This window comes from Nelumbo nucifera, chromosome 8 (genome assembly GCF_055504915.1).
Source record: "Nelumbo nucifera cultivar China Antique chromosome 8, China Antique-T2T, whole genome shotgun sequence".
Classification (NCBI taxonomy): domain Eukaryota; kingdom Viridiplantae; phylum Streptophyta; class Magnoliopsida; order Proteales; family Nelumbonaceae; genus Nelumbo; species Nelumbo nucifera.
The window spans coordinates 52,648,657-52,661,892 of NC_142656.1; the positions used below are offsets into that span (position 1 = coordinate 52,648,657).

The 13,236-nt window shown below is 38.2% G+C and overlaps 1 protein-coding gene across 1 annotated transcript; it reads right to left on the reverse strand.

Moving 5' to 3' along the window:
• Nucleotides 1-912: 912 nt before the first annotated feature.
• LOC104601581 (putative cation transporter HKT1;4) lies at nt 913-4,428 on the reverse strand. The gene is made up of 3 exons (XM_010264965.3): nt 3,101-4,428; nt 1,425-1,652; nt 913-1,332 (listed from the first exon to the last, which is right to left on the reverse strand). The coding sequence occupies exons 1-3, from the start codon at nt 4,324-4,326 to the stop codon at nt 1,134-1,136; spliced, it is 1,653 nt and encodes a 550-aa protein (XP_010263267.1). The 5' UTR covers nt 4,327-4,428; the 3' UTR covers nt 913-1,133.
• Between the last annotated feature and the right edge of the window lie 8,808 nt (nt 4,429-13,236).

Genomic DNA, 13,236 nt, shown 5'->3' on the forward strand with positions numbered 1-13,236 from the left:
AGCCCTATTCACAGGCCTATAAATCACCAAGGACCTCTACTCCCAGCACATTAAAGTCTTTACTGACTCCTAACTGGTGGTGAACCGAGTTAACGATGAATACAAAGCCAGAGAACATAGCATGGCCAAATACCCGACTAAGGTGCAAGAGCTCGTCCGCCACTTCCAACACTTCACTTTGTTGCAAGTCCTACAGTTTGAAAACATGAGAGTCGATGCCCTATCCAAATTGGCAAGCACCTCAGGCACAACCCTTGGCCGCACGGTCTGCATTGAGAAGTTAGCATGCCCCAGCATTAAAGAAATCTAGGTGCTCCCTATACAAGACTTTTCTTGTTTGATGGACCCCATCATTACCTATTTGCTACACAAGCAATTGCCCAAAGACAGAAATGAAGCTAGGAGAGTCCGACGGCAGGCAGTCCATTACACCCTCCTCGAGGGAAAGCTGTATTGAAAGTCTTTCACCTTGCCCTACCTCCAGTGCCTCCACCGAGAGGAGGGCAAATATGTGCTCCGAGAGATCCATGAATGCATTTGCGGCAACCACCTCGGAGGCAGAGCATTGGCCCAAAAAGCACTAAGGCAAGGATATTTTTATTGACGGTACAAAATGATGCAACCGAAATAGTATAGAAATGCACCCAGTGCCAGAGACATTCCATCATCTCCCATCAGCCAGTCCTCGTCTTGGAAGCATAAACAATATGGATTACCCTGATCAGATTTGATTATTTGAATACAATTCAATTATCAAACATTTCTTTTTGTTGCTGAACTCTAAGTAACCCTATATGGGATTCAGGCGGTCCAGCTGACCCGGTCAAATCCTGAGCCTGGTCCCAACCAGTCAAGGGCCCACCAACTCGGTGAGAATTTCAGAGATTGCAATCTGTCTAAATGGAAAGATGAGAAGGTCTGGAAGATATTCTTTCCAATCTTTTATTTATTCTCTTTCTTTTCTCTGTCTATTCTCTTTTCTCCTACATATTCACAATAATCTTTGTAGAAAACTGTGTAAAGGGATATTTACTCAACACACATTATATAATACACTTCTCTTGTTATTCTCAGGAGCTTCCATCCTGTTGTAGGACATGTAAAAAAATTTTCAATCTGAATTTCTGCAGCTGTTACAGAAGCTTCCATCCTTTACCTCCACCCATGTTGAACTTCTTTAGTCTTCCAAAGAACATAACAAGGATGAGAATCACCTTCCCCTTGTTGCTCCATCTTCCAACAAATCCATACCACGTATCTTTGCAGAACTCCTGGGGATTGAGCTGCCGTTTGCAGCTGTAGCCGGCTGTAAATCCCACATTTCCATATGCACTGCATGCCAATAATTTACATTCATTTTGAGTATGTGGATCTATGTAATAATGTTCACAGAGTAATTATATGAGATTATTCTGGGATCAAACCTGATAACTTCTATGACGATGTTCACTGTTGAGAAATTCAGAGGATCTTCTTTCATCTTTTCCCTCTCTGTGATGCAAATAGCGATGATGAATATGACCAAATAAGAAAGCTGTGAGAATTTAAGATTTTCTGCAAGCCTTCCTCCTGTTTTATTCTTCTTTTCGCTTCTTCTTGAACACCAGTCCACATCTTTGATGGGCAGAAACGAGGTATACGGAGGAAGGTACCTGAAGAACAAATTAACTAAAGATTATTATTAATTAGTTATATCACAACTTCATTATTATACTAACTAAAATAAAAGAGAAACCCATAAGGACACATATAATTTCTCGGTCTAGATTACTTAAAATGAATATTTTATTGTAGATTTCTGCTTTTTTTTTCTCCACTTATTCCCGAATTTTTGCTAATTCCTTTTCTGTTTTGAACAATTTCGTTAATTCAATCTAACAAACATAGCTGCATCCAAAGCCAAAAAATTTCCAACCTTGGTGTGCACCTCTGGTTCAACTGACCCAGAAAAGTACAAAGAGAAGTTTCGGAGTAGGGCTGGGTCGAAGAATTCTCTGGTGGGTGGGCGGCTCATGGGTAGGTAGAGGGTACATCCGTCCATGTACGAAGTCAGTGAATGGACCCAATTCAGTCCTGGTCCCTCTTATTTCTGGTGGAAGTAGAACCTCGGCCCAATTCAACCCTGGCCCCAATTAATTTAAGCGGAAACTAACCCCACAATGAATGGTCAGAGTCGGAGCTTAGAATGGCATAGAATCTAGAGTGGGGCAGGTTTAGAATTTAAAGAATATTACAAATTTACAAGGCTCTATATTTGTAGCTTTTGAATTTAAAATTATTGCTTCATACATCCTAGGAAGTGAATACAAGTATGGAACCTAAATTTGTATTATCTCTATGTAGACTGGTAAGAATGGTCTATTATTCTAAGCTCAGCTCTCGATCAAAGAGCAATAATTCAATTTTTTTTTCTTCATTCTACAATATTGACTATGACACAAATAATTGAACATTTTTAACTCGGAAATCCGGACAAAACTAAGGTTCGTAAGTAGAATATATGGAGTGGATGTAGCGGCACCAGTGAAGCCTGAACGAGGTTTCCCTGATCCCAAGAGTGGATCTCCCATCAAGCAAACAGAGGAAGATAGTCTTCAAACTGACGGAAGATTGAGAGAGACATAGGGAGGTTCTTGTGATATTAGACTTTGAGTTTCTTGAGGTACTAGACTAGTAGACTTGCTTTTGTTTTAATACTTTTTTTTTTTCTATTTTCATATTTGGAACTAGAAGAGTATAGAAGCAATTAACCAGTAGATATCACAAATTCCTCTTCAGCCATCTGTGCGTCTAGCTCAAGTCTTTACTTTCCTAAGTGTCCTTTCCGAGGCCCATCCTATTGTATATTAATTCCTCGAATAAGAAAGCTCCATGTATACCATTTTGACTAGATTTCATATTTTCCTTTTTGTTTCTTGAGGGTTGTGTAGTTAACCTAAGACGGAGATCCCCCCAACCCCAACTGGGTTATATATGTGGTTAACTGTCAACTACAACTACTTTACTAACAATTATGCTTAATAATTTAATGCAGATATAAATATGGGGTGTGTATGGTGTACGTATGAGAGAGAGAGAGAGAGAGAGAGAGAGAACTGACATCATAACGACGAATAGCACCAGTATGGCGGGCGAGAGGATTGAGAGATCGATGACTGATTCACCAGTGTGCCTCGAGTTCACAGTCTGAAACAGGGCAGCCACTAGTTTCTGAAAAGGATCCATCCCATCCAAGCCTTGTGAGTTCCATTCCAGAGAGCAAAAGAGTATAAACTGAACCACAATGAACCCGAAAACAGTAACAACTAAAAGAGAAGAATGCAAACTAGGAAGCAAGTGAAAGTATTTCATCTCTCTTGTATTCGTCAGCATGTAATTGAACTCGGGCTTCTTAGTAAACCACCCCAAAACCCATATCAGAAATCTCAAGCAAGACGGATATAATGTGTTCCCAAGAAGAACCTGAGGGATAAGAAGTAGGAGGAGTCCAGAGTTCTTGCTGAAGACAATCATGTTCTCATTTGTAGGGACGAAACCACAACTTGCAAACGTAGAGACAGTAATGAAGATAGAGAATGTGGGGATCTGAAGGCCCTTGTTCCTGAGTACATCTCTTGCACTTGTAACAAGGCTCACATACAGTGCAACCAATGCAGATCCCCCTATATGAACCACTAGAAGATAACCCATAATTACAAAAACCAGATATCTTATGGAATTATATCTCAACTCTTCTTCATTAGTACTCATGATTGATTCGACTGTAGACACAAGGTCGACACTACTGGGTTTCCTGGATTCAGTTTCAGACAAAGTTACCATCCCCAACTCTATCTCTAGCTGATCCACGGGATTCGTGGGACTCATAGACTCACTACTTACAGAACCGACTCTACTGCCATGGATCCTGGCTCGATTCCTTAACTTGTACTTGGTAAAAAGAAGCCCAAACATTGAAACAAAAACCTCCCCTCCTACAAACATTAAAATGGTTATAAACACAAGTTGGGTGTTGGAAAAGACCTCCATTTCGACGGTAGACATGCTGGAAACAGTCGTCGCAGACACTGAAGTGAAGAATATATCCAAGTCCTTGGGTTTAAAAGAATCGGTTCTTGGATTCAAAAGTTTCAGAATTAAGAAACCCAGAAAGGAAACAGAGACGAAATAACAAAGAAGAACAACAAATGGGTTTATGTGAAAGAGAATGAAACGAAACAAAAGGACCATCAGACCCCAAACTGATCTGCGAAAGCAAGCTATTTTGATACATGAACAGCTACAGAGATGGCTTATTATCTTGCCAAGAGAATGAAAGCTCTCCATTTTCTACTTGATTATGGAAGAAAACAATTGTGTGTGCGTTTCAATGCGGATTGGGTATATATATACATACTTCGGATCCATGATCGGTTCTGCTACCTAGTTACCTATATTTTCTGCAACTCTTCCTCTTCCTAGATCGACACCTGTCCCATACTCACGTGAGTTAAACCAAGCATGTGGGTTCTTGATATAAAGGAAAATAATGACCAGTCAAACGTTTCACAAGTATGATACCTCAGATGGATTTGGCCCAATCCGATCCAGTCTAATGTGATCCATTACGTCCAATCTAATCCGATGAATAATTTATACTATTTTAGATCGGTTCAAACTCCAAACCTATTCCACACCTGTATTCTTACATTCTCTCAATGGATAAGATATTGGGCTTAATACAATCCAATATAAATTCATTACAAATGGACCAGGTCTAGTCTAATCTAAAAATTATTCTGGACCAGTAAGTCTAGACTGGTCCAATTTAAAATGTCTTGTTCGTCCGTTCAACCCTCAAAATTAAATTTGGTTTAAACAGGTCGAACCCAAAATCGATGTGCGTTCACAATCACAGACAACCACAATTGACAATAATGGTTTTCCAAGTTTGAGAACTTCTGTGGTACCCGAACCCTTCAGTCGGTGAGAAGGAGAAGGCTCTAGCTAGGTTCCAAATTATAAATCATCCATTGATCATGAAAACCATGCATGCAAAGCCTGATGGAAGACAAATCTAACATTTGACCATTTTTTGTCATATTTCGAAGAAATGGCTGATCAGAAGCATGTGCTTGTGAAAGGAAGAATTTCCCTTGGAATTTGTTGAATAGCCCAAATATGATATCTTTTCCATATCATAGTTGGACACTAAAATAATAAGTCGGTTGTTGTGTGAAAGGAGTCTATTACTCGGTTCGCATCTTGGCGATTCACTAGACCCTATTACACTTAAAAACATTGTTTTAAAAATCGACTCACAACCGGAACAGTTTTGGACACCAGTTTTCAGGTCAGTGGTTCGATGATTTGGCTCAAATGGATGTTTCTTTCAAATTAGTAAAAGTAAAAACATAAAAAATAATTAAAATAATTAAAAACTGTTGTCAGAATCGACGGTTCAACCACCTAAATCAATGAATCATTGGCCAAGTCAATAGTTTTTTACTAAAGATCAGGTTAGGGGTGAAACAGAACCAGATAACTGGATGGTTCTCGAGACAAATGGTCTGACTGTTTGGATCAATAATAGTTCAAAAGCAATGCTTAAAAAGACAAGAAAATTTCATAAAGGTATCCAATGTAGGGGTAGTGACCAAATTTGGAGCTGAGGGCAGCAAAGTAATTTCCGAAGTCCAAGGGGTATTGGTCTCACCTGCTAAGAGCGAAAAGATGTCAAAGGCCCCAAGAGTATTCCCAAGGACGAGGACTCCAATGGTCAAGTTAGAGGGGAGCTCCAAAGGAAGCAAAAGTCACAATGAAAGAATAAGCGATAACTCAAGTATGCCTCCGTTCGAACCATCGACTGGCCGATCTCTACTGGGATGATGGCTTTTGTTCTGTATGTTAGGTTAAAAGGGGTTTCTCCCGTGGCCATCTAAGGTTTTGTTTAGTATCCCCATAGCACATTGGGTAGCTCATCTGCCCAAAGTCCTTTGCTGCTATCCAATCACGTCTTTAACCTGCCCAAGATGGTTTTATTGGTGACATCAGCCAATTCATTGGGTTGAGGATAATAGAACGAGGTGTACTACTGCCTTATACCCAGGCTTCTGCATCATTCTCTAAACTTAGAGTCATCAAATTGGAAGCCATTGTCAATGACGAGCATGTTTGAGATGCCAAAACGGCAAACAATATTCTTCCAAAAGAAACTTTGGATCGTCCTTGCCGTGATGGTTGCCAACACTTTGGCCTCCACCCACTTTGTGAAGTAGTCAACTGCCACTATCAAGTATATTCTATTCCCCATAGGTGGAGACAAAGGCCCTAGAATGTCCATTCCCCATTTTACAAAGGGCCAAGGACTATTAAGTGTCGAAAGTGTTGTGGCAAGCTGATGAGGAGTGTTGGAGTGTAGTCGGCATCGGTTGCACTTTTGCACCAACTAGATGGCATCCTTCTAAATATATGGCCAGAAGTATCCTTGTTTGAGTGTCTTTTTTGTGAGGGCCCTGCCCCAGATGATTGTTGTAAAGGCCTTCATGAATTGTTCTCAATACATATTCTCCCTTGACTTGGCGTAGGCATCTGAGGTAAGTTAAGGTAAAGGATCTTCTATACAACTTGTCCTCTAGTATGACATATCGTACCAAATGTCGTCTGACCATCTGACCTCATTCTTGTCTCGTGGTAACTACCCATTCCGTAAATATGTGAGGATGGGATCCATCTAGCAAGACTCAACTTAAATAGGGCATACATTCTTTTCTTCTATGTTGGAGCATGCTATATTTTCTATATGCACTGTGTGGCTGAGGGTTGATATCAAAGAACTTGCTAGCTTGGACAGGGTGCTAGCCTGAGAGTTCTCGACCCAAAGTACCTGATGCAGAGTGAATTGTTGGAACTGCTTGACTAGATCTTGGACTTTGTTCAGGTACTTGGTCATGATAGGTTCTTTGGCCTTGTATTCTTCATTCACTTGATTCACAACTAATTGAGAGTCACTAAAGACTTTAATGAGCTTGGCTCCAGGGTCTTTTGCTAGCTGAAAATTGGCGAGTAAGGCTTCAGACTCAGCTTCATTGTTTGAAGCAGGGAAGTCGAACCAAAGTGCATACTCCAATTTGTTGTCATCTAGTGTTAAGAGGATGAGGCCAGCTCCACTTCCCCTAGTATTGAAGGATCTGTTAACATGTAAAGTCCAGGATGGCCAAGGTTCTTCCTCTTCAGAAGTGCCATTATAACTGGAAGTGCACTCAACCAAGAAATCTGACAGGGCTTATGCCTTTATTGCAAGTCTTGGTAAGTGCTATAGATCTAACTCTAATAGTTCAATGGCCCACTTGGTTAGCTGACCCAAGGTCTCTGGTTTTATCAGTATTTGCTTCAAAGGTTGGTTAGTCAACACCAAGCTGGAAGATAAGGCCTCAACTTTCTGGCCGAAATCATTAGTGCAAAGATTGTCTTTTTTATTTCTAAGTATCTAGTCTCGACATCATGGAGAACCTTGTTGACATAGTACACCGGTCATTTCATCTTTTCATCTTCTCGAACTAATAACAAACTCACTGCCTCATCCCCAACCGAAAGGTACATGTATAAAGTCTCTCTTGGAATGGGTCACGTGAGCAATGGTGGTGAGGCCAAGTATGCTTTCAACTCTTCAAAGGCTTTTTTCCAATCCTCTATCCACTGAAAGTCATTCAACTTCTTAATAAACTATAAGAAGGGAAGACATCTATTGGCCAATTTTGACATGAATCAGATAAAGCCTGCAATTTGGCTAATGAGTTGAGTTTCTTTGATCGGTCGTGGGGGGTCCATGTCTAGAATGCCTTGTATCTTCTCAGGATTGGCTTCTATGTCCCATTGAGTGACTGAAAAGTTGAGGAATTTTCCCAAAAAAATCTCGAAGTCATACTCTTGATTGGGTTCAACTTCATGTTGTATTTCCTTAACACATTAAATGTCTCTTCAAGATCAGTGATGTGTTGCCTTGCCTTGAGGCTCTTCACAAGCATGTCGTCAACATTGGCTTCGATGATTCACCTGATCTATTCTTTGAAAATCTTATAAGCCTTTAGTACATGGACCCAGTGTTCTTCAATTTGAAAAGTATCATCCTGTAGCAGTAGATCCCGTACTTAGTGATGAATGACATTTTTTCCTCATCGTCGGGGTGCGTCTTTATTTAGTTATAGCTTAAAAAGGCATCCATAAAACTCAGTAGCTCATATCCTGTAGTGGCATCCACCAGGTGATCCATTATTCGTAAAGGAAAGTTGTCTTTAGGATAGGCCTTGTTGACATTCGTGAAGTCAATTTATATCTACTATTTCCCATTAGCCTTCTTGACCATGACTACGTTAGATGGCCATTTAGGATAGTGTACCTTTCTTATGAAGTCGACATTGAGTAACTTGTCTACCTCCTCTTCGATAGATTTCCAATTTCGATGCAAAGTTCCTCTTCTTCTATGAACCGTCTTACATCTCAGGTCCATGCTCAAATTGTTAGTAATGATCGAGGAGTTAATTCCTAGCATATCAACAATAGAATAAGCAAATACATCAACATTAGCTTTGACGAAGCTTACCAGTTAGGAAAGTATGTCTTGAGGGAGGAGAGACCCATCTTGTACTATCTTCTTAGGCTCCGCCTCGTCTAGGGGAACTAAAATGAGGTCTTCAACTATGTGACCTCGGTTGGAGGGTTCATCCCTGAGGTCGATCCCTTCGACTGGTAGGGCTTCTTTGTTTTTTCCTTTTAGCACTGCAATATAGCACTGTTAGGCAACTTGCTGATTTCCCCTAACCAATTCTATGCCATGCTCCATGGGGAACTTCATGGCAAGATGATAGGAGAAGATGACGGCCTTGAGTGCATGAAGGGTTAGTCAGTTGATGATGCCACTATAAGGCAAATCGACCTTCATGACAAAGAACTCAATCATTTGGGTGACATGCCAAGGTTCCATCCCTACCGTGATGTGTAGGGCAATTCTTCCCTCTAGCCTTACAATTTCTCTAGAGAATCCAACTAGGGGCATGTCAATTAGTCATAGCCGGTCTAGTGTCATCTACATCTTTTCAAATGCCTCATTGAACAAAATGTCGGTCGAGGAACCGTTGTCTATAAGGATCTTCCTTACTTCATAGTTGGCAATCACCATTGAAACCACCAATGCATCATCATGGAGGATAGACACTCTCTTCAGATCGTCATTTGAAAAGGAGATAAGGTTTTCGGCGTTTGTTTTTTAGCGGCTTGGTGCTCAACATTGAACTGTCGGGTGTATGCCTTTCGGGCTGAGGTGGACTCCCCTCCGAAGGCCAAGCCACCAACAATTACTTCAATGATACTAGCTAGAGTGCAATTAGGCTGGTGCTCGATTTGTGTTAGTGCGAAGGATGGCGCTAGCACCTCACCATCTTCGTAGTCTTTTAGATGACTATATCGGATGAGAGACTCAATCTGGTTCTTAAGAAACGCGTACCATGATGGAACTTGCAATATTGGGTGAAGTCTTGGAGATGGACCAATTGGGAGGTCTTGAACGGAGGCCACTGATGATGGTAGCCATTTAAACCAACGGGTCAAGATCCTTGACGTCGAGTTCCTCTTGGTTGAATCTCTTCATATACTTTCAAAGGCTTTATCTAGACTTCTACTTGATGGACATCTGGGAGATAACGGTCTTTTGACACCATCAGCTACTACAAAGTGGGCCAAAAAGAGTTCTACAAGTTGGTCCCGAGAGCTAATAGATTAGTGTGGGAGTTCCTCTCTGCACACCTAAAGTGTATACCAAAATGTGCTTATGAATGAAAAAGATGGAAGTTCCTCTCTGTTTGCTTCATCGATGCTTGTGTATAAACGTTCTTGCCTCCTCAATTTCTAGAATCCCTCGGTTGACGGCCCAAGGCATACAACCTATGTCAGGTTACATGCCCAGTAGGCCTCGGCCCAGGGCATACAACTTTATATAGGTTATACACCTAGTGATTCATGGTTAACAACTTTGATATGAAAGCCCAAGGTAAAATGCCTCAGCCGAAAGAAAAAAAGGCAAAAGTTTACTACTCACTTAATCAAGCAAAAGAACAAACATGCACTAAACAAAGGCATTCTTTACAAAAAATGCCTCTAAAGAGGGGACATCGGCCCCCATACTTAAAAAAAAAATATAGAATGAACATTTTTTCAAAGGGTAGACATGCCCTGAACCAATGGCAAAAGACCTCCTCTCAACCAAGAGATTAGTGGGACAGATTAAATCCAAACTTCAAAGTCTTTTTCCCTTGAGTTCCGGCCCTTCCATTACCCAAATGACCCCAACCCATCCTAACCTTAATGGGTACCCTTGACCCAATCTGCCCTATCCCTAATGGATCACTTGACCCATATTGACATACCAATAGAATGGGTGGGTTAAATGGGTTGGGGTCAAAATTGCCAACCCTAATGGCAATAAGGGTGAATGGCTTGGTAGATGTTGACAACACACAGATGGTTTATATCTAAGGGTTCAAGTTAAGGTGGATATTTTAAGGCATTATTAATCGTTATCCATTCTATGTTTCAAATGTGGAAGATTGGGATAACAATAAGCCAACAATTAGCAAACATGACTTGAACATTCATTATTTTGAGTGTAAACCAATTGGACCCTAAGTATGTAGAATCAGAAAAGGGAACGATGATGTAATGAGAAATATCTGAGCTATTTTAATGTCTTTTGATTCCATACAAGGTGATTTATATAAAACAAAATGCAAACTTGAAGCAATTTGATTGGCTCAAAACATATTAGAACGTGAGGTGTGCAGCCTACCAACAAGAATGTAGGTTACAAATTTATGCTCAAATTTCAATGAAAATATGGATGCCTAAATCTGTATGCATGATCCCAAATTAAAAAGGATGTAAGCTAGAAAGACTAAAAAGAGAAATAGCAAAACACCCTAAACCTAAGCTATGCAATGGTGAAGAGAGGAAACTATCTATGAAAGCAATTTGGAACTATATCTATTAATTATGAATGTAGCATGGAGATATACTATTAAACACATACAAACCCATGGCTAGCTAGCATTTGATCAATTTTGAACCCAAAAATTGAAAGGATTAGTGGCTTACCTCATGGAGAATGTACCTTGTCCATTGCCCAAGTATTTAAGTCTCTTTTTCAGTTTTTTCTAGCCTTCTTTTGATTTTTCATCTTGCATCTTCTTGAAACCTTCTTGTTTTACAAATTTAGGTAGGTCTTTTAAATTTATTAGGGTCTTTGAGAGTTAAGCTAATGGTCCCAAACCCTCTTAGGGGCATGCTTTATTTATAGGCCAAGGGGGAAATGTACGCATAGAAGCCAAATTAGTCAACTTCAGCTTACCCAATCCAATTAGAGGATAAGTTGGATTGTGTTAATCATTTTGAGTTGTTCATCATCTTTTCCTTGGGATTCGAGATGATCATGGTTTATTTCCAATTTGAATTGGAGGTTCTAGAAACCTTAGGAGGCACTTAGCAAGTTTTTTCAAGTGGTACTTTGGGCTTTTTAAGTCTTTTCCTATCTCTTTGCACCTAAAATCTAACATTTAATAGCTACGTCATGGTAGTCTAGGATACTTACCAAACAGTCAAGATATTTACAGACAAAACCCCAACTTCATAATTATATCTTTTGGCCATCTAAGTTGTTGGAAGATCTTCTTAAAAAGACTTGCCAAATGGCACCTTAGTGTGGTCCATTAAGATCAAATAATCTAAACTTTCGCTACAAGAAAAATGGATTTTAGTGATAGATGTACAATGATGTCCATCACTATAAATAACTCTATGGTGACAAATTTAGATTTCCATCACTAAAAATACACTATTTAGTCTCAAAGATTTTTCATCACTATAAAAGACTAGCAATGAAAAATGTGATTTATGTACACGTCACAAAAGAACAAGATCTTGATATATAGTAACGGACATTTATCATCCGTTACATCTGATTGACTTATAGTGACGTGCTACTTAATCATTGCCACTAAATATTGATTTATAGTGATGAACATTTGAGTCATCATCACTAAATGGTGAATTATAGTGACAAACAATTAAATGTTTGTCACAAAATCATAAAAATTGATTTATAGTGATGAATAGTTTAATGTCAATCACAAAAGTATTTATTTATTTTGATGAGCGATTAGGTATTTATAACAAAATCTTTGTCTTTAATAACAGATAATTGAACATTTTTTTTGAAAATTAAAATCATTTTGCGACATTTTTTGTAGTGACATTTTCTCAAAATCATTGTTTAAAGTTTATTTCATTTAAAATAATCTAATGAATTAAGCATTTGATTGTTGAATTGTTATATTTGAACAATGGGAAATAAGTTGTACATTTAGATATTTAAAAAAAAAAAGTTTTCGTAAAATTCCATTTAAGGGATGCTCTTGGGTCAAGTTTTTATAAACCATTAATAGCTTTTAATGTTGTAGAGGCTTGATTGGCCCACACATTATCGTTGATAGTATTTGTCTAGGACTTGGCATTCGAGCTAGCTAGCCAGCGAAGTAATAAATTATATGAAAAAATATAAAATGTTGATTTAATTTTATAATCAAAATTATAGAAAAAATATACAAATTTTTATAAATTCATAACTATATGAAAGAGAGAAATATGTATTTAATAAAATATCTATGCTATCTATAAAAGTGCGAACTGAATCATTCTCAACTTCTATATATGATAGTAGTTATAAATTTTTATTTTATTCTACAATTTTTGTTCATTTTTCTTTAATTTATGGTTTTTCCTTGTTTTTTGTAATTTATGTCTTTTCTTCAATTTTTATGATTTTTTATATTTTTTGTAAATTTTCTCTATGTTCCTTTGTTTTTTTGTAATTTATACTATTTTTTCATTTTATGTTTTTTTATAATTATTTTGCAATGATAATATATACAAACCAACTGCAATATATACTATTTTATAATTATTTCTTTAATTTTATGTTCATTTTATGTCTTTTCACCAAACCAATTGCAATATTCTCATTTTTCATATGCTATATATTTGTAATTTATGTTATTTTTCTTCAATTTTTATGATTTTCTACAATTTTTTTTGTAAATTTTCTATGTATTTCCTTGATTTTTGTAATTTATATTATCTTCTCCATTTTATGTGTTTCTCCATAATTATTTCGCAATGGTATATATACAATGAGAAAAATAGAAAGTTGAG